The following is a 27612-nucleotide window of genomic DNA, read 5'->3' on the forward strand; positions in this document are numbered from 1 at the left end:
GAGAAGTGTTGCATTTCATTGATGTAAATTGTGTTACAATGTGAGAATAGGTAGTGATCATACAGTATGTGGCAGTAACAGCAATGAATTGGAAAAGTAGGAGGGTTAAATAAGCTTTGTTTCTTCCTACTACTTTTCAGATATGTTTTGAAGATAAAGGACAATGTGTAAATTGTATGAAGTATCATATTGTGACTGCAAACATGTTCGAAATAAACTTAAATCAAGTTTCTGTTATTATCACAATATTGTGAAATGCGCTCAAAAAGTACTTTTACACACACTAAAATCTTTTAACCGATTTTTTATTTTTTAAATACCTAAAATAAATACCCAAACATTATACCTTACTGCCATAGGAAAAATCAAATATTGTTCAGGCTTCATAAGAGCCATATTATTTTAATTGTGTGTTTAAATATGTTTATCTTACCGTATTTCCTTGAATTGCCGCCAGGGCGTTAATTAATTTAAAACCTCTTCTCACTCCTGCACTTACCAAAGGCATGCAGTACAAGTAAGCATGCGCTAATTATTTTAAAACTTCTTCTCACTCCAGCACTTACTAAAGGTATGCAGTTAAAATTTGAGTGTGATGTAAGCTTGGACCTTAAATCCTACTGAATAGCTCTTAATCTTCTTCCCCTTATGCGATTTCAAATTACCAGTATTGAAATCAGCATCCTCCATTTTGAAAATGATGACAGGGGAAGTGTCACTCGTGACGTCACGAGTTTGACCAGGCGGTAATACTAAGCATGCGCTAATTGTTTTGGGAAGTGAGTTTGACCCGGCAGTAATTCAAGACAGGCGCATGTTATATACCCTGCAGCAATTCAAGGAAATATAGTATTTCATATTGCTTTGTAAACGATTTAGAATATTTTTTGTCTCATGAAATTTGGGTATTCACTTCCGGTTTGTGTGACGTCAGCCAAGTTCACTTCCTGTTTAAACGGACCTCCGTCTGTTTCAAACTGACACTGTTTCGCAGGTTTCTCTTCAAGGGATTTCCCTGATGAGTAGAGAAACCTGCGAAACAGGCTTGTAGGGATTAAATAGCCTCTGTGCATATAATATATATATATATATATATATATATATATATATATATATATATATATATATATATATATTTATATATATATATATATATATTTATATAAATCTCCTTCTCACCCCGGTTGAGTGCCATCTGTGTCATCCTCAAGCTCGGGTCCTCTACCGGAGGCCTGGGAGTTTGAGGGTTCTGCACAGTATTTTGGCTGTTCCTAGGACTGCCCTCTTCTGGACTGAGGCTTCCGATGTTGTTCTTGAGATCTGTTAAAGCCAGTCTGGCAGTTTGGGGGTTATTGGTCCGAGCGCCCCCACTACCACGGGGACCACGCTAGCCTTGACCTTCCACATCCGTTCCAACTGCTCTTTCAACCCTTGGTATTTCTCAAGTTTACACATATATATATATGTATATATATATATATATATATATATATATATATATACATATATATATGTGTATGTATGTATATTTATATATGTATATTTATATATATGTATATTTATATATATATGTGCATATATATATATGTGTGTAAATATATATGTGTGTATATATATATATATATATATATATATATATATATATATATATATATGTGTATATATTAATATGTGTGTATGTATATATATGTGTATGTATTAATATGTGTGTGTATGTCCATCATCATCTTCCGCTTATCCGAGGTCGGGTCGCGGGGGCAACAGCCTAAGCAGGGAAACCCAGACTTCCCTCTCCCCAGCCACTTCGTCTAGCTCTTCCCGGGGGATCCCGAGGCGTTCCCAGGCCAGCCGGGAGACATAGTCTTCCCAACGTGTCCTGGGTCTTCCCCGTGGCCTCCTACCGGTTGGACGTGCCCTAAACACCTCCCTAGGGAGGCGTTCGGGTGGCATCCTGACCAGATGCCCGAACCACCTCATCTGGCTCCTCTCGATGTGGAGGAGCAGCGGCTTTACTTTGAGTTCCTCCCGGATGGCAGAGCTTCTCACCCTATCTCTAAGGGAGAGCCCCGCCACACGGCGGAGGAAACTCATTTCGGCCGCTTGTACCCGTGATCTTATCCTTTCGGTCATGACCCAAAGCTCATGACCATAGGTGAGGATGGGAACGTAGATCGACCGGTAAATTGAGAGCTTTGCCTTCCGGCTCACCTCCTTCTTCACCACAACGGATCGGTACAACGTCCGCATTACTGAAGACGCCGCACCGATCCGCCTGTCGATCTCACGATCCACTCTTCCCTCACTCGTGAACAAGACTCCTAGGTACTTGAACTCCTCCACTTGGGGCAGGGTCTCCTCCCCAACCCGGAGATGGCACTCCACCCTTTTCCGGGCGAGAACCATGGACTCGGACTTGGAGGTGCTGATTCTCATTCCGGTCGCTTCACACTCGGCTGCGAACCGATCCAGCGAGAGCTGAAGATCCCGGTCAGATGAAGCCATCAGGACCACATCATCTGCAAAAAGCAGAGACCTAATCCTGCGGTTACCAAACCGGAACCCCTCAACGCCTTGACTGCGCCTAGAAATTCTGTCCATAAAAGTTATGAACAGAATCGGTGACAAAGGACAGCCTTGGCGGAGTCCAACCCTCACTGGAAATGTGTTCGACTTACTGCCGGCAATGCGAACCAAGCTCTGGCACTGATCGTACAGGGAACGGACCGCCACAATAAGACAGTCCGATACCCCATACTCTCTGAGCACTCCCCACAGGACTTCCCGAGGGACACGGTCGAATGCCTTCTCCAAGTCCACAAAGCACATGTAGACTGGTTGGGCAAACTCCCATGCACCCTCAAGAACCCTGCCGAGAGTATAGAGCTGGTCCACAGTTCCACGACCAGGACGAAAACCACACTGTTCCTCCTGAATCCGAGGTTCGACTATCCGACGTAGCCTCCTCTCCAGTACACCTGAATAAACCTTACCGGGAAGGCTGAGGAGTGTGATCCCACGATAGTTGGAACACACCCTCCGGTCCCCCTTCTTAAAGAGAGGAACCACCACCCCGGTCTGCCAATCCAGAGGTACCGCCCCCGATGTCCACGCGATGCTGCAAAGTCTTGTCAACCAAGACAGCCCCACAGCATCCAGAGCCTTAAGGAACTCCGGGCGGATCTCGTCCACCCCTGGGGCCTTGCCACCGAGGAGCTTTTTAACTACCTCAGCGACCTCAGCCCCAGAAATAGGAGAGTCCACCACAGATTCCCCAGGCACTGCTTCCTCATAGGAAGACGTGTTGGTGGGATTGAGGAGGTCTTCGAAGTATTCCTTCCACCTATCCACAACATCCGCAGTCGAGGTCAGCGGAACACCATCCGCACCATACACGGTGTTGATAGTGCACTGCTTCCCCTTCCTGAGGCGGCGGACGGTTGTCCAGAATCGCTTCGAAGCCGTCCTGAAGTCATTTTCCATGGCTTCCCCGAACTCTTCCCATGTCCGAGTTTTTGCCTCCGCGACCGCTGAAGCTGCACACCGCTTGGCCTGTTGGTACCTGTCCACTGCCTCCGGAGTCCTATGAGCCAAAAGGATCCGATAGGACTCCTTCTTCAGCTTGACGGCATCCCTCACCGCTGGTGTCCACCAAGGGGTTTTAGGATTGCCGCCCCGACAGGCACCAACTACCTTGCGGCCACAGCTCCGATCTGCCGCCTCGACAATAGAGGTGCGGAACATGGTCCACTCGGACTCAATGTCCAGCACCTCCCTCGTGACATGTTCAAAGGTCTTCCGGAGGTGGGAATTGAAACTTTGTCTGACAGGAGACTCTGCCAGACGTTCCCAGCAGACCCTCACAATGCGTTTGGGCCTCCCAGGTCTGTCCGGCATCCTCCCCCACCATCGCAGCCAACTCACCACCAGGTGGTGATCGGTAGAAAGCTCCGCCCCTCTCTTCACCCGAGTGTCCAAAACATGAGGCCGCAAATCCGATGACACAACTACAAAGTCGATCATGGAACTGCGGCCTAGGGTGTCTTGGTGCCAAGTGCACATATGGACACCCTTATGTTTGAACATGGTGTTTGTTATGGACAAACTGTGACGAGCACAAAAGTCCAATAACAAAACACCACTCGGGTTCAGATCCGGGCGGCCATTCTTCCCAATCACGCCTCTCCAGGTTTCACTGTCGTTGCCAACGTGAGCGTTGAAGCTTCCCAGTAGGACAAGGGAATCACCCGGGGGAGCACTTTCCAGTACTCCCTCGAGTGTTCCCAAAAAGGGTGGGTACTCTGAACTGCTGTTTGGTGCATAAGCACAAACAACAGTCAGGACCCGTCCCCCCACCCGAAGGCGGAGGGAGGCTACCCTTTCGTCCACCGGGTTGAACTCCAACGTACAGGCTTTGAGCCGGGGGGAAACAAGAATTGCCACCCCAGCCCGTCGCCTCTCACTGCCGGCAACGCCAGAGTGGAAGAGGGTCCAATCCCTCTCGGGAGAAGTGGTTCCAGAGCCCTTGCTGTGCGTCGAAGTGAGTCCGACTATATCCAGCCGGAATTTATCGACTTCGCGCACTAGCTCAGGCTCTTTCCCCCCCAGTGACGTGACGTTCCACGTCCCAAGAGCTAGCTTCTGTAGCCGAGGATCGGACCGCCAAGTGCCCTGCCTTCGGCTGTCGCCCAGCTCACAATGCACCCGACCTCTATGGCCCCTCCTATGGGTGGTGAGCCCATTGGAGGGGTGACCCACGTTGCCTCTTCGGGCTGTGCCCGGCCGGGCCCCATGGGAACAGGCCCGGCCACCAGGCGCTCGCCATCGTGCCCCACCTCCGGGCCTGGCTCCAGAGGGGGGCCCCGGTGACCCGCGTCCGGGCGAGGGAAATCTGGGTCCATGGTTTTTCATCTTCATAAAGGTCTTCGAGCTGCTCTTTGTCTGATCCCTCACCTAGAACCTGTTTGCCTTGGGAGACCCTACCAGGGGGCTTTATGCCCCCGGACAACATAGCTCTTAGGATCATTGGGACACGCAAACTCCTCTACCACGATAAGGTTGCAGCTCAGAGAGGAGATGTGTGTGTGTGTATGTATATATATATATATATATATATATATATATATATATGTATGTGTATATATACATATATGTATATATATGTATATATATATATAAATATATATATGTATATATATGTATGTATGTATGTAATGTTGATGTAGCAAGCTACTTTTGCCGTGTAACTTATTAAAATTATATTCCGCTCTTTCGGTATTGAGCACCGTATAACGGATACACCACAGAAACTTTGACTATATATATATATATATATATATATATATATATATATATATATATATATATATATATATATATATTGTGTGTGAATGTAAGTATACACATACACATATATAAGACAACACTATATATACATATATATATATACATATATGTATATTGTGTGTGTGTGTGTGTGTGTGTGTGTGTGTGTGTGTGTGTGTGTGTGTGTGTGTGTGTGTGTGTGTGTGTGTGTGTGTGTGTGTGTGTGTGTGTGTGTATGTATACACATACATATATACAGTGGGGCAAAAAAGTATTAAGTCAGCCACCGATTGTGCAAGTTCTCCCACTTAAAATGATGACAGAGGTCTGTAATTTTCATCATAGGTACACTTCAACTGTGAGAGACAGAATATGAAAAAAAATCCAGGAATTCCCATTTTAGGAATTTTAAAGAATTTATTTGTAAATTATGGTGGAAAATAAGTATTTGGTCAACCATTCAAAGCTCTCACTGATGGAAGGAGGTTTTGGCTCAAAATCTCACGATACATGGCCCTATTCATTCTTTCCTTAACACGGATCAATCGTCCTGTCCCCTTAGCAGAAAAACAGCCCCAAAGCATGATGTTTCCACCCCCATGCTTCACAGTAGGTGTGGTGTTCTTGGGATGCAACTCAGTATTCTTCTTCCTCCAAACACGATGAGTTGAGTTTATACCAAAATGGATACATGGATGATACAGCAGAGGATTGGGAGAATGTCATGTGGTCAGATGAAACCAAAATAAAATGTTATGGTATAAACTCAACTTGTCTTGTTTGGGGGAAGAAGAATACTGAGTAATTTGGATAAATACCTTTTTAAAAGACAGACCACAGCATTTGTTTTTAAACCCAGCACCAAAAAAAAAACAGGATAAACTCAGTGCTGTGTTCTCCTATTTTCTTCTCTGTCTACAGTAGACTGAGACTTGACTGTTGAAAGTAAAAAAAAAAAAAAGTAATACTTTTTTTTAACACTTTTCTCTGCGTTGCTGACTTGTCTCCACTTAAGATGACCCCCTGCTGGCCCTTAGTGGACTGGACTCTCACTCTATTAACTTGATCCACTCGACGTCCATTGTACCGGTCACCCAGGGGTGGGGGGTCCCCATATCTGCGGTCCCCTCCAAGGTTTCTCATTGTATCCCATTGGGTTGAGGTTTTTCTGGCCCTGATGTGGGATCGTTGTGGCTTGTGCAGCCCTTTGAGACACTTATGATTAATCCAATCCAATCCACTTTATTTATATAGGACATTTAAACAACAATAACGTTTCCAAAGTGCTGCACAGCCATGTTAAAAACAATTGTAAAAAAATAAATAAATAAAATAAAATACAATTTAAAAAAAGTATATATATATATTATGCTAAACCAATGACTGAATAAAAACAAAAAATAAATAAATATAAAACCAATAAAAACAATATAAAAACAAATATGATTAAAAACTATTTTAAAGGGTAAAATCAATTAAAACAGTAAAATACAAATCAAAGTGTATAAAAAACACAGAGGACAACAGAGAACAGAGGACCACACAACTCACGTAGTGTTAAAAGCCAAAGAATAAAAGTGGGTCTTAAGACGAGACTTAAAACTAGGGCTATATAAATCCACTTTGATTGATTGATTGAAATGTTGGTTAAAGTCAAATAGTTTAGAAATATGTGTGTGATTGTCAGTCATCAAAAATGTTTATTTGATGCAATTGGACTTTTCTGAACAGTAGTCCAGCTGCCACTGTTCAGTTTTTGCACATAGTCGAAACTCCTTTAAACACAAATTTTTTCTAGTCCTTCGCTATCAATATCATCATCCACGAATCTTTCATCCTCGCTCAAATTAATTGGGAAATTGTCGTTTTCTCGGTCCAAATAGCTCTTGCTGCTGGAGGCTCCCATTAAAAACAATGTGAGGACGTGAGGAGCCCTCACCCTTGTGACGTCATCGTCTGCAACTTCCGGTAAAGGCGAGGCTTTTTCATCAGCACCAAAAGTTGCGAACTTTATCGTCGATGTTCTCTACTAAATCCCTTCAGCAAAAATATGGCAATATCGCGAAAGGATCAAGTATGGGGTGACATGGCGTAGTGGGTAGAGTGGCCGGCCAGAAACCTGAGGGTTGCAGGTTTGCTTCCCACCTATTGACATCCCAAAAATCGTTGCCTTTGTGTCCTTGGGCAGGACACTTCACCCTTTGCCCCCGGTGCCACTCACACTTGTGAATGAATGATGAATGAATGATAGGTGGTGGTTGGAGGGGCCGCAAATTGGCAGCCACGCTTCCGTCAGTCTACCCCAGGGCAGCTGTGGCTACAGATGTAGCTTACCACCACCAGGTGTGAATGAATGTTGAGTCCCACTTCTCTGTGAGCGCTTTGAGTGTCTAGAAAAGTTTTTTTGTTTTTTTTTATGGCACATACAATGGACCTGCTATCCCCGTTTAAATAAGAAAATCTCATTTTATTAGGCCTTTAAACATCTAAAACAATTATTTGGGAATGTCCGGCGGGCCAGATTGAAAAGCCCAATAGGCCCGGGCCTTAATTTGCCCAGGTCTGAATTATGGTGTCAAAACAGTAACACAATAACAAGTTGCAGCATAGACGCCTTGAACAATTTAAAAAAAAAATTGCAAAGGAGACGCAGTATAAAACCACCACAGTGTGAGCATCCATAATTTCAACTTTTATGGTGATGATTTATTTATCTGTGACAGTCATTCACACAGCAAGTTCACATGGCTTTGCATTGATTGATTGATTGATTGATTGGAAATTTTATTAGTAGATTGCACAGTGCAGTACATATTCCGTACAATGGACCACTAAATGGTAACACCCGAATAATATTTTCAACTTGTTTAAGTCGGGGTCCACGTTAATCAATTCATGCATTGGCAATCAAACCAATGTTCAAAATCAACGTAAAAACGGTGCACAGGAAGATGTTGATGCATCTTATTCAACATTCATGACTTTGTCAGACTGAGTGGTTTTCACATTCACTGCAGTGTAAGCCACACCGGTGTAGTTGCCAGTGGATGCGAATTCCAGCTGGCTGCCATTCAGGCATGTGATTTTCACGGTGGCCGAGTAGGGGAGGTCGATGGTTGCTCGTCCCACTGACAACTCAACGCTCACTGTCTTTTTTGCCGGGACCTTCACATTAACCTCATCTGATTCTGTTATGGTCTCTTCATGGGTCATTGCGGAGGTCGTCTCAGCTCCCACGGTCACGCTAAACCCACCGGACACCTCCACCAGATCCGGGATCCCTGCTGAAACGGTCATGCTGACGGTGGACTCGATCTTATTGGTGGTGCTCCAGGTTTGAGACTTGGTCACAGATCTGCTGTAGGTACATTTCTGCTCTTGAGCCTCAGTGGTGTCGTTGTGGTAAGACACCGATTTGATGTATTCTTTGTTGACCTAGATCAAAGAACCAGACAAAACCCCCAAACAGGAAAACACAAACATAAGCATATTGTTTAGTTAACACAAAATAAATTAGTAACCAGGACAGAAAATATAAACTTTTTATAAAGTTATCAAGCGAATGTGCTTTTACAAAACATACATTCCTACTTAAATTTGATATATTGATATATTTGACCTACTTAACACTTAGACTTATTAATCCTATGGGGGAAATTTTTGAAATATGACACTATTTTATTGACCTATTAAATCAAACAAAATACATTACTGTCAAACCAATATCAAATTACAATCTTTATGGTGGGCACAGTGGCGGAACTAATCAGATCCAAGCCATGGGCACGTCCCTTTAAACTCTGCTTATCGAGGTGCTGGATCGGGTTTTTAGCTCAGTAAATAAATAAATAAATAAATGGGTTGTACTTGTATAGCGCTTTTCTACCTTCAAGGTACTCAAAGCACTTTGACATTACTTCCACATTTACCCATTCACACATACATTCACACACACTGATGGAGGGAGCTGCCATGCAAGGCGCCAACCAGCACCCATCAGGAGCAAGGGTGAAGTGTCTTGCTCAGGACACAACGGACGTGACGAGGATGGTACTAGGTGGGATTTGAACCAGGGACCCTCGGGTTGCGCACGGCCACTCTCCCACTGCCCCACGCCGCACGCCTTGGGTTTGATCTCTGCTCGGAGCAGTAGGAAAAACCCAACGCAGCCAAGAGAGAGAGAGAGTACACAACCTCTTGTTCTCTTTTTCTTCTTTTCTTTGCGCTTTACCGCTCCACTTTTATGTTTACTGTAAAGAGCTTCTGAGTAAAGAAGGCTCACCGAGCTTGTACTTTGTTGACAAGTGACTGATGACATCGGTGGATGGTTGATGACGATTTTATCCCAAATACACTTGGAGACCAATTTACACGTCGGAAATTGAAATGTGAGAGTGAAAATAAAGCCTAAATCACTAAAGTCAGTCTTGGTAAGATTTTAGCAACCATGACTCATCCTGACCGGGGCAACTTATAAGCACGCATACTTCCAGTTCTTGTAGTAGTGGTAATCAGAATGAAACTGTTTGCATGATCTGAGCTCTTCCGGGTCCAAGCCGTGAAAGAGGCCCAAAACCAGGTTCGGGGGCCATCCTCCGACCTTCTCCGACCCAGGCCGCTAGGGATCCAAACAAGTCCTTAATTATTCTCTTATAAAAAAAAAAAAAACCTTGTGACAACTGCTAATACAACATGTTATTATACCCTCTGACCTTTAAATATAAAACATGCTTTTGTCAGTGATAGGAAATAGTAAAAATACTTGGCAATATCTGTCCTGGATACAACCTACCCTATTTTTCGGACTATAGGTCGCAGTTTTTTTCATAGTTTGGCCGGGGGTGCGACTTATACTCAGGAGCGACTTATGCGTGAAATTATTAACACATTACCGTAAAATATCAAATAATATTATTTAGCTCATTCACGTAAGAGACTAGACGTCTAAGATTTCATGGGATTTAGCGATTAGGAGTGACAGATTGTTTGGTAAACGTATAGCATGTTCTATATGTTATAGATATTTGAATGACTCTTACCATAATATGTTACGTTAACATACCAGGCACCTTCTCAGTTGGTTATTTATGCCTCATATAACGTATACTTATTCAGCCTGTTGTTCACTATTCTTTATTTATTTTAAATTGCCTCTCAAATGTCTATTCTTGGTGTTGGGTTTTATAAAATAAATTTCCCCAAAAAGTGCGACTTATATATGTTTTTTCCCTTCTTTACTATGCATTTTTGGCAGGTGCGACCTATACTCCGGAGCGGCTTGTACTTTAAAAAGAAGTGCTATTTATGCATTGAAAATAATTATCCCATTTCAATTGCTTGTTGGAGTTAATAGAGAAAAAAAATTATTAAAACGTATTGCACTTATCTTGCCATATTGGGACTCAGGTGATCCACACATAGTACCACTCACCTGGGGTGTGTACAAGGCCAGGCTGGGATAGGTCATGTTGGTTAGCACAGACGACTTGATGGCATTGATGAAGAGGAACCCCATACAGTCGATGTCTGAGCCAGCTCTCCCCTCCAACCCCAGACAGATTCCAGACCCAACATCTATAGAGTACTCGGTCTTCAGGGGCCAGTCAGTCATGTGTGCGAAGAACTCTCGTCCAGAACTCGTCCAGAACCTGATGCCACCTAGACGTGACCCGGCTCCATTCCCCCACAGGGACAGCTTGGTGATGCGCTCGCCAAGGTTGAACGTAAACTCACTGAAAGTGTGCGCATTTCCAAAGGTCTGCACACGCCCGTCGGTCAGTTCAGCCCGCACGGCTTTGATCTGCCAGCCGCCCACTGCCACTCCAATCTTCTTGAGGGTGGCACCATTGCCAATGCCATTCAAAGAAAATGAATAGCCACCCTGTCCACCAATTAAATAGAGTGACGTCGCCATGTTTAACAACCTGAAAGAGAAATGCTCTTCAATATATTTAACAATTACGGGACTTCCTGAAGATCTGTAGCAGAGTGTGAACAATGTACTTTCCAGGTTAATGGTTAAACAGACTGTTGCTTAACAGCTGGGCGGTAGATATCTACTCTACTTTCAACTCACCTTCCTGATAGTCCAGAGACACACAAACGAATAAAGCAGTGGTGGCCTGGTTTCTGTAATGTGGAGGTTCTTCTGGAGATGGGGACTCACCTATTAATAGGAATAAGAGTGTTAACATGCATTGGAAATCACATTCTGTTGTTGAGGATAGACAAAGGTGCAGTCATCTGATGTTCTTTGGAGTAAGACGTTGAATAATTTAGTACATTTGATAAACAAATACAAAACCAAACCAGGATATATCTAGAAAGATTGATAGGAGCAGAGTATGACTGATCAATGACCAGACGTGCATGTACTCACAAGTTGAAGAGTGGACAGACAATATCAGACCGGTAAGAAGTGCAGGGACCTTCTGTGGTCAGACTAATGATGAGAGTCAGGGGAACCTTCTCTTTTATAGGTTGGGATCTTGAAATCGCCTGATATCCTGTTGAATCTGATTGGTTTGGATGGAGACCTGGAAACTGAAACCTGGGTGTGACTTCTTATCAGAAGAAATTCGGTAGAACTATATCAGAAGTTCACTAATGTTATCCAAAGCAAACCTCTCTGAGACAAGCACCCGTTATTAATTGAGCACTGAACAAGAGAAGCAGGTAGCTAAAATACATTATCTACAAGATCAAAATATAAATATTTTTGCATCATATCTATCCATCCATCCATTTTCTACCGCTTATTCCCTTTATCTGCAAAGTTTTACACAATAATGACTGAGAGAATACTAAAAACATTGTCACAGACCAACTCAAAACTGTTTTTCGCTGGATAAAACACCCAGAATGTAAAAACCCCTTTTCTATATGAATTGGGAAATTGTGTTAGATGCAAATATAAATGGAATACAATGATTTGAAAATCATTTTCAACCCATATTCAGTTGAATATGCTACAAAGACAACATATTTGATGTTCAAACTGATAAACATGTTTTTTGCAAATGATCATTAACTTTAGAATTTGATGCCAGCAACGCGTGACAAAGAAGTTGGGAAAGGTGGCAATAAATACTGATAAAGTTGAGGAATGCTCGTCAAACACTTATTTGGAACATCCCACAGGTGTGCAGGCTACTTGGGAACAGGTGGCTGCCATGATTGGGTATAAAAACAGCTTTCCAAAAAAGGCTCAGTCTTTCACAAAAAAGATGGGGCGAGGTACACCCCTTTGTCCACAACTGCGTGAGCAAATAGTCAAACAGTTTAAGAACGTTTCTCCAAGTGCAATTGCAAAAAAATTAGGGATTTCAAAATCTACGGTCCATAATATCATCAATTGGTTCAGAGAATCTGGAGAAATCACTCCACGTAAGCGGCATGGCCGGATACCAACATTGAATGACCGTGACCTTCGATCCCTCAGATGGCACTGTATCAAAAACTGGCATCAATCTCTTAAGGATATCGCCACATGGGCTCAGGAACACTTCAGAAAACCACTGTCACTAAATACAGGTCGTCGCATCATCTGTAACTGCAAGTTAAAGCTCTACTATGCAAAGCGAAAGCCATTTATCAACAACATCCAGAAACGCCGTCGGCTTCTCTGGGCCCGAGATCATTTAAGATGGACTGATGCAAAGTGGAAAAGTGTTCTGTGGTCTGACGAGTCCACATTTCAAATTGTTTTTGGAAATATTCGACATCGTGTCGTCCGGACCAAAGCGGAAGTGAACTATCCAGACTGTTATCGACGCAAAGTTCAAAAGCCAGCATCTGTGATGGTATGGGGGTGCATTAGTGCCCAAGGCATGGGTAACTTACACTTCTGAGAAGGCGCCATTAATGCTGAAAGGTACATACAGGTTTTGGAACAACATATGCTGCCATTTAAGTGCCGTCTTTTTGATGGACGCCCCTGCTTATTTCAGCAAGGCAATGCCTAGCCACATTCAGCACGTGTTACAACAGCGTGGCTTCGTGAAAAAAGAGTGCGGGTACTTTCCTGGCCCGACTGCAGTCCAGACCAGTCTCCCATCGAAAATGTGTGGCGCATTATGAAACGTAAAATACGACAGCGGAGACCCCGGACTGTTGAACGACTGAAGCTCTACATAAAACAAGAATGGGAAAGAATTCCACTTTCAAAGCTTCAACAATTAGTTTCCTCAGTTCCCAAACGTTTATTGAGTGTTGTTAAAAGATAAGGTGATGTAACACAGTGGTGAACATGTCCTTTCCCAACTATTTTGGCACGTGTTGCAGCCATGAAATTCTAAGTTAATTATTATTTGCAAAAAAAAAAAAAAAAAGATTATGAGTTTGTACATCAAATATCTTGTCTTTGTTGTGCATTCAATTCAATATGGGTTGAAAAGTATTTCCAAATCATTATGTTTTGTTTTTATTTACCTCTAACACAATTTCCCAACTCAAATGGAAACTGGTTTTGTAAGATGGAAAGTTAGCGCCCTCAAGGCAACCGTGTGAATGTTGCAAACAGCCCCTTTAAATATAAATGAAAAAATACTCAATATTTAAAAACAAATATTTGTTTGCAGACCACCTCCTCCAGATTCAATCAATCAATCAATCAATGTTTATTTATATAGCCTCAAATCACAAATGTCTCAAAGGACTGCACAAATCATTACGACTACAACATCCTCGGAAGAACCCACAAAAGGGCAAGGAAAACACACACCCAGTGGGCAGGGAGAATTCACATCCAGTGGGACGCCAATGACAATGCTGACTATGAGAAACCTTGGAGAGGACCTCAGATGTGGGCAACCCCCCCTCCCCCTCTAGGGGACCGAAAGCAATGGATGTCGAGCGGGTCTAACATGATAGTGTGGAAGTTCAATCCATAGTGGCTCCAACACAGCCGCGAGAGTTCAGTTCAAAGCGGATCCAAGACAGCAGCGATAGTCCCATCCACAGGAGACCATCTCAAGCGGAGGCGGATCAGCAGCGTAGAGATGTCCCCAATCGATACAGGCGAGCGGTCCATCCTGGGTCCCGACGAGCGGTCCATCCTGGGTCTCGACTCTGGACAGCCAGTACTTCATCCATGGTTATCGGACCGGACCCCCTCCACAAGGGAGGGGGGGACATAGGAGAAAGAAAAGAAGCGGCAGATCAACTGGTCTAAAAAGGAGGACTATTTAAAGGCTAGAGTATACAGATGAGTTTTAAGGTGAGACTTAAATGCTTCTACTGAGGTAGCATCTCGAACTGTTACCGGGAGGGCATTCCAGAGTACTGGAGCCCGAACGGAAAACGCTCTATAGCCCGCAGACTTTTTTGGGGCTTTAGGAATCACTAATAAGCCGGAGTCTTTTGAACGCAGATTTTTTGCCGGGACATATGGTACAATACAATCGGCAAGATAGGCTGGAGCTAGACCGTGTAGTATTTTATACGTAAGTAGTAAAACCTTAAAGTCACATCTTAAGTGCACAGGAAGCCAGTGCAGGTTTGATCTTTTACAATAAATCAAAATGCAACAAATATGTAACAAACACAACAAAACATGAACACAGAGGATAAAAAAAAAACCACACTCACAAATCCGATATTGTATTACTTTTCTGTTGTAACCAAAACATGTTTCCGTGTCTTTCCCTGACACTCACGACTCAGGCTGGCAGCTTTGTAAATAAACCCTGTTTTATGCCTTGTCTGTGACGGATATTACCGTAATAACCCGTATTTCACTCAAACGCACAAATTCCAACCTTGCGGTAATTTGAAAACTGCATTGCAAATCTAATTGGCCATTCCGGTTTCGATGTTTAAAGTTTAAAAATAATAATAATTTGAAGACGTCCGGCAGGCCGAGTTGAAAGCTTAACGGGCCGGGTATGGACCGCGGGCCGTATTTTGCATATAGGTCTGCCACAGATAGTCAGGGTGAGTGTACGTTCTACAGAATGGGTGCAGCTCACTTAAAGGTGTGATTTCTGTTTGCTGAAAGCTGTTCATTATTTGAGTTTTATCAGTTATGTCATGTCTGTTCTGCGATACGGCTCATGAACAGAGTCCAATTTGTTGAACTTCCCCTTCAAGTTAAAGTTAAAGTTAAGTTTTAACTTAAAATGCAAGTTCAACAAATTGGACTCTGTTTATTTGCCGTATCAGTAGACTGACAGTATAAATCCATCCATTTTTCTACCGCTTGTCCCTTTTGGGGTGGCGGGGGATGCTGGAGTCTATCTCAGCTGCATTCAGGCGGAAGGCTGGGTACACCCTGGACAAGTCGCAACCTCATCCCAGGGCCAACACAGACAGACAGACAACATTCACACTTATATTCACACACTAGGGCCAATTTAGTGTTGCCAATTAACCTATCCCCAGGTGCATGTCTTTGGCATGACTAACAAAATGGTTGTTCATGCAGCGACTCTGTGTATCCCAGAAAGTAAGTAGGTAGATATTAAAATAAAAGCAGAACAGTTAAACTGCAATGAAAGGTGATGTTGCATGGGAAAAAAAGGTCTAATAATCGTGCAGCATAGAACAAAGGCAATGCACGAGAAACAATCAGATTCACACACTCAAAATATCACAGCAATAGCAGTAGCAATCTTCATAGCACACCTGTTAGTTAAGCAGTAATTACAGCCTTCACACGCCGCAGCACAACACAGCTCTCCACATGCACAGCAGTAGAAGTAGTACTAAAACGCTGCCAAGCCTCACGCTTTGAGAGAGATAGTCCCGCAATTGAACCCATTCTCATGCCACACTTAACATTTCTCACGCTTATATTTCCATCCATCCATCCATCCATTTTCTACCGCTTATTCCCTTTCGGGGTCGCGGGGGGCGCTGGCGCCTATCTCAGCTACAATCCGGCGGAAGGCAGCGTACACCCTGGACAAGTCGCCACCTCATCGCAGGGCCAACACAGATAGACAGACAACATTCACACTCACATTCACACACTAGGGCCAATTTAGTGTTGCCAATCAACCTATCCCCAGGTGCATGTCTTTGGAACGCTTATATTTACGCAATCATATTTTTTTAATGACAGTAAACTTCAGTCCTCGCGGCTTGCAGTAGTTCGAGTAACTTCGATTGACTGACCGAGATTACCAGAACCAAACCAATGCATCAGTCCTGTGTGCATACTTCCAGTTCTTGTAGTAGTGGTAATCAGAATGAAACTGTTTGCATGATCTGAGCTCTTCAGGGTCCAAGCCGTGAAAGAGGCCCAAAACCAGGTTCGGGGGCCATCCTCCGACCTTCTCCGACCCAGGCCGCTAGAGATCCAAACAAGTCCTTAATTATTCTCTTATAAAAAAAAAAAAACCTTGTGACAACTGCTAATACAACATGTTATTATACCCTCTGACCTTTAAATATAAAACATGCTTTTGTCAGTGGTAGGAAATAGTAAAAATACTTGGCAATATCTGTCCTGGATACAACCTACCGTATTTTTCGGACTATAGGTCGCAGTTTTTTTCATAGTTTGGCCGGGGGTGCGACTTATACTCAGGAGCGACTTATGCGTGAAATTATTAACACATTACCGTAAAATATCAAATAATATTATTTAGCTCATTCACGTAAGAGACTAGACGTCTAAGATTTCATGGGATTTAGCGATTAGGAGTGACAGATTGTTTGGTAAACGTATAGCATGTTCTATATGTTATAGATATTTGAATGACTCTTACCATAATATGTTACGTTAACATACCAGGCACCTTCTCAGTTGGTTATTTATGCGTCATATAACGTATACTTATTCAGCCTGTTGTTCACTATTCTTTATTTATTTTAAATTGCCTCTCAAATGTCTATTCTTGGTGTTGGGTTTTATAAAATAAATTTCCCCAAAAAGTGCGACTTATATATGTTTTTTCCCTTCTTTACTATGCATTTTTGGCAGGTGCGACCTATACTCCGGAGCGGCTTGTACTTTAAAAAGAAGTGCTATTTATGCATTGAAAATAATTATCCCATTTCAATTGCTTGTTGGAGTTAATAGAGAAAAAAAATTATTAAAACGTATTGCACTTATCTTGCCATATTGGGACTCAGGTGATCCACACATAGTACCACTCACCTGGGGTGTGTACAAGGCCAGGCTGGGATAGGTCATGTTGGTTAGCACAGACGACTTGATGGCATTGATGAAGAGGAACCCCATACAGTCGATGTCTGAGCCAGCTCTCCCCTCCAACCCCAGACAGATTCCAGACCCAACATCTATAGAGTACTCAGTCTTCAGGGGCCAGTCAGTCATGTGTGCGAAGAACTCTCGTCCAGAACTCGTCCAGAACCTGATGCCACCTAGACGTGACCCGGCTCCATTCCCCCACAGGGACAGCTTGGTGATGCGCTCGCCAAGGTTGAACGTAAACTCACTGAAAGTGTGCGCATTTCCAAAGGTCTGCACACGCCCGTCGGTCAGTTCAGCCCGCACGGCTTTGATCTGCCAGCCGCCCACTGCCACTCCAATCTTCTTGAGGGTGGCACCATTGCCAATGCCATTCAAAGAAAATGAATAGCCACCCTGTCCACCAATTAAATAGAGTGACGTCGCCATGTTTAATAACCTGAAAGAGAAATGCTCTTCAATATATTTAACAATTACGGGACTTCCTGAAGATCTGTAGCAGAGTGTGAACAATGTACTTTCCAGGTTAATGGTTAAACAGACTGTTGCTTAACAGCTGGGCGGTAGATATCTACTCTACTTTCAACTCACCTTCCTGATAGTCCAGAGACACACAAACGAAGAAAGCAGTGGTGGCCTGGTTTCTGTAATGTGGAGGTTCTTCTGGAGATGGGGACTCACCTATTAATAGGAATAAGAGTGTTAACATGCATTGGAAATCACATTCTGTTGTTGAGGATAGACAAAGGTGCAGTCATCTGATGTTCTTTGGAGTAAGACGTTGAATAATTTAGTACATTTGATAAACAAATACAAAACCAAACCAGGATATATCTAGAAAGATTGATAGGAGCAGAGTATGACTGATCAATGACCAGACGTGCATGTACTCACAAGTTGAAGAGTTGACAGACAATATCAGACCGGTAAGAAGTGCAGGGACCTTCTGTGGTCAGACTAATGATGAGAGTCAGGGGAACCTTCTGTTTTATAGGTTGGGATCTTGAAATCGCCTGATATCCTGTTGAATCTGATTGGTTTGGATGGAGACCTGGAAACTGAAACCTGGGTGTGACTTCTTATCAGAAGAAATTCGGTAGAACTATATCAGAAGTTCACTAATGTTATCCAAAGCAAACCTCTCTGAGACAAGCACCCGTTATTAATTGAGCACTGAACAAGAGAAGCAGGTAGCTAAAATACATTATCTACAAAATCAAAATATAAATATTTTTGCATCATATCTATTTATCTGCAAAGTTTTACACAATAATGACTGAGAGAATACTAAAAACATTGTCACAGACCAACTCATAACTGTTTTTCGCTGGATAAAACACCCAGAATGTAAAAACCCCTTTTCTATATGAATTGGGAAATTGTGTTAGATGCAAATATAAATGGAATACAATGATTTGAAAATCATTTTCAACCCATATTCAGTTGAATATGCTACAAAGACAACATATTTGATGTTCAAACTGATAAACATGTTTTTTGCAAATGATCATTAACTTTAGAATTTGATGCCAGCAACGCGTGACAAAGAAGTTGGGAAAGGTGGCAATAAATACTGATAAAGTTGAGGAATGCTCGTCAAACACTTATTTGGAACATCCCACAGGTGTGCAGGCTACTTGGGAACAGGTGGCTGCCATGATTGGGTATAAAAACAGCTTTCCAAAAAAGGCTCAGTCTTTCACAAAAAGGATGGGGCGAGGTACACCCCTTTGTCCACAACTGCGTGAGCAAATAGTCAAACAGTTTAAGAATGTTTCTCCAAGTGCAATTGCAAAAAAATTAGGGATTTCAAAATCTACGGTCCATAATATCATCAATTGGTTCAGAGAATCTGGAGAAATCACTCCACGTAAGCGGCATGGCCGGATACCAACATTGAATGACCGTGACCTTCGATCCCTCAGATGGCACTGTATCAAAAACTGGCATCAATCTCTTAAGGATATCGCCACATGGGCTCAGGAACACTTCAGAAAACCACTGTCACTAAATACAGGTCGTCGCATCATCTGTAACTGCAAGTTAAAGCTCTACTATGCAAAGCGAAAGCCATTTATCAACAACATCCAGAAACGCCGTCGGCTTCTCTGGGCCCGAGATCATTTAAGATGGACTGATGCAAAGTGGAAAAGTGTTCTGTGGTCTGACGAGTCCACATTTCAAATTGTTTTTGGAAATATTCGACATCGTGTCGTCCGGACCAAAGCGGAAGTGAACTATCCAGACTGTTATCGAGTTTTAAGGTGAGACTTAAATGCTTCTACTGAGGTAGCATCTCGAACTGTTACCGGGAGGGCATTCCAGAGTACTGGAGCCCGAACGGAAAACGCTCTATAGCCCGCAGACTTTTTTTGGGCTCTAGGAATCACTAATAAGCCGAAGTCTTTTGAACGCAGATTTCTTGCCGGGACATATGGTACAATACAATCGGCAAGATATGCTGGAGCTAGACCGTGTAGTATTTTATACGTAAGTAGTAAAACCTTAAAGTCACATCTTAAGTGCACAGGAAGCCAGTGCAGGTTTGATCTTTTACAATAAATCAAAATGCAACAAATATGTAACAAACACAACAAAACATGAACACAGAGGATAAAAAAAAAACACACTCACAAATCCGATATTGTATTACTTTTCTGTTGTAACCAAAACATGTTTCCGTGTCTTTCCCTGACACTCACGACTCAGGCTGGCAGTTTTTTAAATAAACCCTGTTTTATGCCTTGTCTGTGACGGATATTACCGTAATAACCCGTATTTCACTCAAACGCACAAATTCCAACCTTGCGGTAATTTGAAAACTGCATTGCAAATCCAATTGGCCATTCCGGTTTCGATGTTTAAAGTTTAAAAATAATAATAATTTGAAGACGTCCGGCAGGCCGAGTTGAAAGCTTAACGGGCCGGGTATGGACCGCGGGCCGTATTTTGCATATAGGTCTGCCACAGATAGTCAGGGTGAGTGTACGTTCTACAGAATGGGTGCAGCTCACTTAAAGGTGTGATTTCTGTTTGCTGAAAGCTGTTCATTATTTGAGTTTTATCAGTTATGTCATGTCTGTTCTGCGATACGGCTCATGAACAGAGTCCAATTTGTTGAACTTCCCCTTCAAGTTAAAGTTAAAGTTAAGTTTTAACTTAAAAGAGCAAGTTCAACAAATTGGACTCTGTTTATTTGCCGTATCAGTAGACTGACAGTATAAATCCATCCATTTTTCTACCGCTTGTCCCTTTTGGGGTGGCGGGGGATGCTGGAGTCTATCTCAGCTGCATTCAGGCGGAAGGCTGGGTACACCCTGGACAAGTCGCAACCTCATCCCAGGGCCAACACAGACAGACAGACAACATTCACACTTATATTCACACACTAGGGCCAATTTAGTGTTGCCAATCAACCTATCCCCAGGTGCATGTCTTTGGCATGACTAACAAAATGGTTGTTCATGCAGCGACTCTGTGTATCCCAGAAAGTAAGTAGGTAGATATTAAAATAAAAGCAGAACAGTTAAACTGCAATGAAAGGTGATGTTGCAGGGAAAAAAAAGGTCTAATAATCGTGCAGCATAGAACAAAGGCAGTGCACGAGAAACAATCAGATTCACACACTCAAAATATCACAGCAATAGCAGTAGCAATCTTCATAGCACACCTGTTAGTTAAGCAGTAATTACAGCCTTCACATGCCGCAGCACAACACAGCTCTCCACATGCACAGCAGTAGAAGTAGTACTAAAACGCTGCCAAGCCTCACGCTTTGAGAGAGATAGTCCCGCAATTGAACCCATTCTCACGCCACACTTAACATTTCTCACGCTTATATTTCCATCCATCCATCCATCCATTTTCTACCGCTTATTCCCTTTCGGGGTCGCGGGGGGCGCTGGCGCCTATCTCAGCTACAATCGGGCGGAAGGCAGTGTACACCCTAGACAAGTCGCCACCTCATCGCAGGGCCAACACAGATCGACAGACAACATTCACACTCACATTCACACATTAGGGCCAATTTAGTGTTGCCAATCAACCTATCCCCAGGTGCATGTCTTTGGAACGCTTATATTTATGCAATCATATTTTTTTAATGACAGTAAACTTCAGTCCTCACGGCTTGCAGTAGTTCGAGTAACTTCGATTGACTGACCGAGATTACCAGAACCAAACCAATGCATCAGTCCTGTGTGCCTGAATCTTTGCAGCCACAAAAGGCACCATGTATTGTAAACCAATCAGAAGCAACGCGAGGCGGGTTTTTATCCTGATGGAGCTATTTGGGTCGGTGGGCGAGACCCTGTAAATTTGGGAAACATATTAATGGAATCAATGGGTAAAACAGAACAGAGGTCATACCATTGGCGGTTTAAACTCTGTCCCAGTAATCCAGGAAGAAAGGAGTAGATCCGGGGCGTCACTCAGTTTGAAGAACAGGGGTTGCTTAGCCCACAGGAGGTTCCTGTGATGCACTTGCAAGATCTTTTCGCTCACAACTTTTTGGCACTGTATTAGAATTACACAACAAACACGGAATACATCTTAACCTGGGGTGTCAAACTCAAATACAGCGTGGGCCAAAATTTTAAACGGAACAAAGCCGCGGGCCAAGGTTGAACAAATTAACCTTTTAATAGGGACCCAAACAAGTTTTGCGTTGAATATTGAACGAGCAAGGCTTGTATAACTTTATAGTGACATGCAAAATCGATTTTCAAATATTGTAGCATCCCGGAAAAAAGTTAGTGCTGAAAGGGGTTCTGGGTATTTGTTCTGTTGTGTTTATGTTGGGTTACTGTGCGGATGTTCTCCCTAAATGTGGTTGTCATTCTTGTTTGGTGTGGGTTCACAGTGTGGTGCATATTTGTAACAGTGTTAAAGTTGTTTATACGGCCACCCTCAGTGTGATGTGTATGGCGGTTGACCAACTATGCATTGCATTCACTTGTTTGTGTGTAAAATCCGCATATAGTATGTGACACAATGTTTGTATGGAGAAAAAGCGGACGAGACGACAGGTTGTAGAGGACGTTGAATGCAGTGCCTTTAAGGCACGTCCCCAATGATGTTGTTTGGGTGGAAATCGAGAGAAATTCGGGAGAATGTTTGCCCCGGGTGATTTTCGGCAAGGGCACTGAAATTCGGGAGTCTCCCGGGAAAATCGGGAGGGTTGGTAAGTATGAGTATTAGCGGTGAATGCGGTGTTATAATACTGGCGGGTCAGCTCTAGTGTTAATTTGATATTGCCTCAAGGGCCAAATTAAATTACACGGCGGGCCAAATTTGGCCCGCGGGCCAGAGTTTGACACCCATGATCTAAACGGTCAAAAGTGTAAGTGTAAGACAGTTTTAGTCAACTTTGATAAGCATGAGATGTCCCCATTGACTGTTTTCATCGTTCATGCTGCTCTGCTCTCGTCAGCGTAAGTGTTTTTGTTTTATGTACATAGTTCTGCCTTAGTGTTAGTTTTGTGTCTCTGCCTTGTGCGCGCCTTTTGTTTGCACTTTTATAGTATAATTAAAACATGTATTTACCTTCACGCCATGTCCCGTCACCTTCTTTTGCATCCCAGGAAAACTATCCATGCCGAAAACTGCACCAAAGTCCACCTTCTGACAGAGAGGTCCCAATGCTATTTATTTTTGTTGTCCAAACTGTTGCACTGATCGACAAATCAATCAATCAATCAAAACACGTTTTCATATAGCCCTAATCACAGACCACAAGGACACCCCCTGATCGAAACCCACATCCGGGCAAGGAAAAACTACAAACAACCCCGATGGCAAAAAAGAAAACACCTTGTGAAGGGATGGCAAAAGTCGGACTCCCCTTCCAGAGTGACCGGCCACAATGGATCTCGAGTGGGTACAGTTATTGATTGATTGATTGATTGATTGAGAAGTTTATTGACATCTTTAACAATTGAATCCATGTAATGCTTTAAAAAGGCAAATGGATGGCACAAAAAACCAAAAGGTTTGTTTTCATTGTGGTCCATTAAATTTTCATCACATTAGATCCATTCAGTAATAGTGAAGTGAAGTGAATTATATTTATATAGCGCTTTTCTCTAGTGACTCAAAGCGCTTTACATAGTGAAACCCAATATCTAAGTTACATTTAAACCAGTGTGGGTGGCACTGGGAGCAGGTGGGTAAAGTGTCTTGCCCAAGGACACAACGGCAGTGACTAGGATGGCGGAAGCAGGAATCTAACCTGCAACCCTCAAGTTGCTGGCAGGGCCACTCTACCAACCGAGCTAATAAAAGATATATAACCTGTAACATGTACATAAAAATGTACGTTAAAAATTGATAAATTGATACGCTATGTACATGACACTATGTACATGTTGACTCCAAGAGTGTGCAAAACAGAATGAGAAAATATATATACACACTATAGTGAAGTGAATTATATTTATATAGCGCTTTTCTCTAGTGACTCAAAGCGCTGTACATAGTGAAACCCAATATCTTAGTTACATTTAAACCATCCATCCATTCATCATCTTCCGTTTATCTGAGGTCGGGTCGCGGGGGCAACAGCCTAAGCAGGGAAACCCAGACTTCCCTCTCCCCAGCCACTTCGTCTAGCTCTTCCTGGGGGATCCCGAGGCGTTCCCAGGCCAGCCGGGAGACATAGTCTTCCCAACGTGTCCTGGGTCTTCCCCGTGGCCTCCTACCGGTTGCACGTGCCCTAAACACCTCCCTAGGGAGGCGTTCGGGTGGCATCCTGACCAGATGCCCGAACCACCTCATCTGGCTCCTCTCGATGTGGAGGAGCAGCGGCTTTACTTTGAGTCCCTCCCGGATGGCAGAGCTTCTCACCCTATCTCTAAGGGAGAGCCCCGCCACACAGCGGAGGAAACTCATTTCGGCCGCTTGTACCCGTGATCTTATCCTTTCGGTCATGACCCAAAGCTCATGACCATAGGTGAGGATGGGAACGTAGATCGACCGGTAAATTGAGAGCTTTGCCTTCCGGCTCAGCTCCTTCTTCACCACAACGGATCAGTACAACGTCCGCATTACTGAAGACGCCGCACCGATCCGCCTGTCGATCTCACGACAGGCGGATCTCACCTGCTCCCAGTGTGGGTGAAACTGGGAGCAGGTGGGTAAAGTGTCTTGCCCAAGGACACAACGGCAGTGACTAGGATGGCGGAAGTGGGGATCGAACCTGGATCCCTCAAGTTGCTGGCACGGCCACTCTATCAACCGAGCTATTCCGCCCCACTATAACCACATATAAACCTGTTTGAAGCTTCGAAGAGCTGCTGGGGATCAATTTTGGTTCTGATCAGGTAGAGGTTGAGCTGAGCCATGATTTTAAGGCAGTTTTAAAATTTAGTACGGAACATCAGATTTTAAGGCCTGTTGGTAGTGCATTCCACTGTGTGGTGGCAAAATATTAGAATGCATTTTTTTCCCATGAGAGTCTTGAATTTGGGGGGGGGCGAGGTCTGAGGAACTCCCTCAAATTGAACTATTGAATTGATATTGTCAAACTAATGCATCGTTCAGGTAATGGATAAAGTGGGAGTCCGAAAACCGACAGATAGCCATGGACGGAGAGCAAATTTTTCCAGGCTCATGCAGTCAGCTGCGCAGATATGGATGATGTATATGGATAAAGATTAATATAAAACTTTTTATTTGCAGTGACCAATCCGACTGCTATTTCCGTTGCAATGTCAACAATGAACTTCATTCTTTCCGCACTGAGATGCAATTGCCTAAAGCAAACCAGCGCAAAACGTTAATGTATAATAACACTTATGACGCGACAATTGATAAAAGTGCTCTGAAGCGCTTAACTTGTGTCAACACACACACACACTGTGACAGTCATTCACTCAGCAAGTTCACATGGCTTTGCATTGATTGATTGATTGAAACTTTTATTAGTAGATTGCACAGTACAGTACATATTCCGTACAATTATTGACCACTAAATGGTGACACCCGAATACGTTTTTCAACTTGTTTAAGTCGGGGTCCACGTTAATCATAATACTTACAGTATGATGTTATTACAGGGCTATAATGTTAGCATACGTTCAGCTAAAATATCTCCAATTTACCACACCAGGGTTTTTCTAGGGCAGGGGTGTCAAACTCATTTTAGATGGGGGGCCACGTGGAGAAAAATCTACTCCCAAGTGGGCCGGACTGGTAAAATCACGGCATGGTAACTTAATAATAAAGACAACTTCAGATTGTTTTCTTTGTTTGAAAATACAACAAGGATATTCTGAAAATGTACAAATTATAATGTTGTTGGGTTTTTTTTTACACTTACATGATACGGATAATAATATTTTGTACCATGAATTGATTAACGTGGACCCCGACTTAAACAAGTTGAAAAACGTATTCGGGTGTTATCATTTATTGGTCCGTTGTACGGAATATGTACTGAACTGTGCAATCTACTAATGAAAGTCTCAATCAATCAATCAAATTCTACCTTTATTTGTCGTTATTTATACTTTCTGAATAAATTATCTGATAACGTTCATCAGTCACCTCACTGGTGTTCATTTTCAATCTGTCAAGATAAAAAAAAAATATCAAAATCAAATTACAAGATGTTCTGATGTACTAACATCACGTGAAGTGTGAATTATATTTATATAGCGCTTTTCTCTAGTCTATCCAAGTTACATTTAAACCAGTGTGGGTGGCACTGGGAGCAGGTGGGTAAAGTGTCTTGCCCAAGGACACAACGGCAGTGACTAGGATGGCAGAAGTGGGAATCGAACCTGCAACCCCCAAGTTGCTGGCACGGCCACTCTACCAACCGAGCTATACCGCTCCCTGTGGTATAGTTTATTTTTACATATACAGTATAGGATAACCCAGTGGTCCCCAACCTTTTTGTATCCGCGGACCGGTCAACGCTTAATAATTTGTCCCGGGTGGGTGGGGGGTTGTCGTCGGGGGATTCCTTTTTTTTTTCTCTTTTTTTTTTTTCTTTCTCTTTGTCATGAAAAAGGGACGTTTTTGTAATGAAAAAGGGAGGTTTTTGTGGTTGGTGCACTGATTGTAAGTGTATATTGTGTTTTTTATGTTGATTTAATAATTAAAAAAAATTTATGTATATATATATATATATATATATATATATATATATATATGTATATATATATGTATATATATATATATATATATATATATATATATATATATATATATATATATATATATATATATATATATAAAAATATATATATATGTGTATATATATATACATATATATATATATATATATATATATATATATATATATATATATATATATATATATATATATATATATATTCACGGTGGAAGAGGGGTTAGTGCGTCTGCCTCACAATACGAAGGTCCTGCAGTCCTGGGTTCAAATCCAGTCTCGGGATCTTTCTGTGTGGAGTTTGCATGTTCTCCCCGTGAATGCGTGGGTTCCCTCCGGGTACTCCGGCTTCCTCCCACTTCCAAAGACATGCACCTGGGGATAGGTTGATTGGCAACACTAAATTGGCCCTAGTGTGTGAATGTGAGTGTGAATGTTGTTTGTCCATCTGTGTTGGCCCTGCGATGGGGTGGCGACTTGTCCAGGGTGTACCCCGCCTTCCGCCCGATTGTAGCTGAGATAGGCGCCAGCGCCCCCTGCGACCCCAAAAGGGAATAAGCGGTAGAAAATGGATGGATGGATGGATATATATACATCTTTTTTTTTTTTTTTTTTTTTAATAAAAATGAATAAAAAAATATTCTGCGGCCCGGTGGTTGGGGACCACTGGCATAACCTACAGAGATACAAGGAATTGCTATTGCGACATCTATTGGACACATTTAAAACAGCAGTTTCTTTCATTAAAAAATTCCGGCTAATTTTTATACTTAGGTTTGACACCCCTGCTCTAGGTGGAAGTGGACTTCTTGTTGGCTGAAGTGTGAACATGTTAGATCCACTATGGACTCGACTTTCACAATATTATGTCAAACCCGCTCGACGTCCATTGCTTTTGCGGTCCTCTCCAAGGTTTCTCGTAGTCATTCACATCGACATCCCACTGGGATGAGTTTTTCCTTGCCCTTATGTGGGCTCTGTAGCGTGGATGTCGTTGTGG

The 27612-nt window shown here is 42.8% G+C and overlaps 2 protein-coding genes across 2 annotated transcripts; both read right to left on the bottom strand.

Annotated features, from left to right (window-relative positions):
- Positions 1-7911: 7911 nt before the first annotated feature.
- Positions 7912-11761, bottom strand: LOC133539756 (aerolysin-like protein). The gene is made up of 4 exons (XM_061881946.1): positions 11702-11761; positions 11399-11488; positions 10754-11246; positions 7912-8757 (listed from the first exon to the last, which is right to left on the bottom strand). The coding sequence occupies exons 3-4, from the start codon at positions 11234-11236 to the stop codon at positions 8287-8289; spliced, it is 954 nt and encodes a 317-aa protein (XP_061737930.1). The 5' UTR covers positions 11237-11246; positions 11399-11488; positions 11702-11761; the 3' UTR covers positions 7912-8286.
- A 5562-nt stretch (positions 11762-17323) lies between these two features.
- LOC133539818 (aerolysin-like protein) lies at positions 17324-18658 on the bottom strand. The gene is made up of 3 exons (XM_061882081.1): positions 18374-18658; positions 18071-18160; positions 17324-17918 (listed from the first exon to the last, which is right to left on the bottom strand). Exon 3 carries the CDS (start codon positions 17906-17908, stop codon positions 17324-17326), a length of 585 nt encoding a protein of 194 aa, XP_061738065.1. The 5' UTR covers positions 17909-17918; positions 18071-18160; positions 18374-18658.
- Between the last annotated feature and the right edge of the window lie 8954 nt (positions 18659-27612).

The sequence above is a fragment of the Nerophis ophidion genome, linkage group LG01, assembly GCF_033978795.1.
Source record: "Nerophis ophidion isolate RoL-2023_Sa linkage group LG01, RoL_Noph_v1.0, whole genome shotgun sequence".
NCBI classification, from domain to species: Eukaryota; Metazoa; Chordata; class Actinopteri; order Syngnathiformes; family Syngnathidae; genus Nerophis; species Nerophis ophidion.

Bases quoted from the DNA above. Each gene is read 5' to 3' on its own strand.
- LOC133539756 (XM_061881946.1), bottom strand. From the start codon at position 11,236: ATGGCGACGTCACTCTATTTAATTGGTGGACAGGGTGGCTATTCATTT. The intron at 8,758-10,753 runs GTGAGTGGTACT...TCTTTGATCTAG, and splicing joins TGGCCTTGTACACACCCCAG to GTCAACAAAGAATACATCAA.
- LOC133539818 (XM_061882081.1), bottom strand. From the start codon at position 17,908: ATGGCGACGTCACTCTATTTAATTGGTGGACAGGGTGGCTATTCATTT.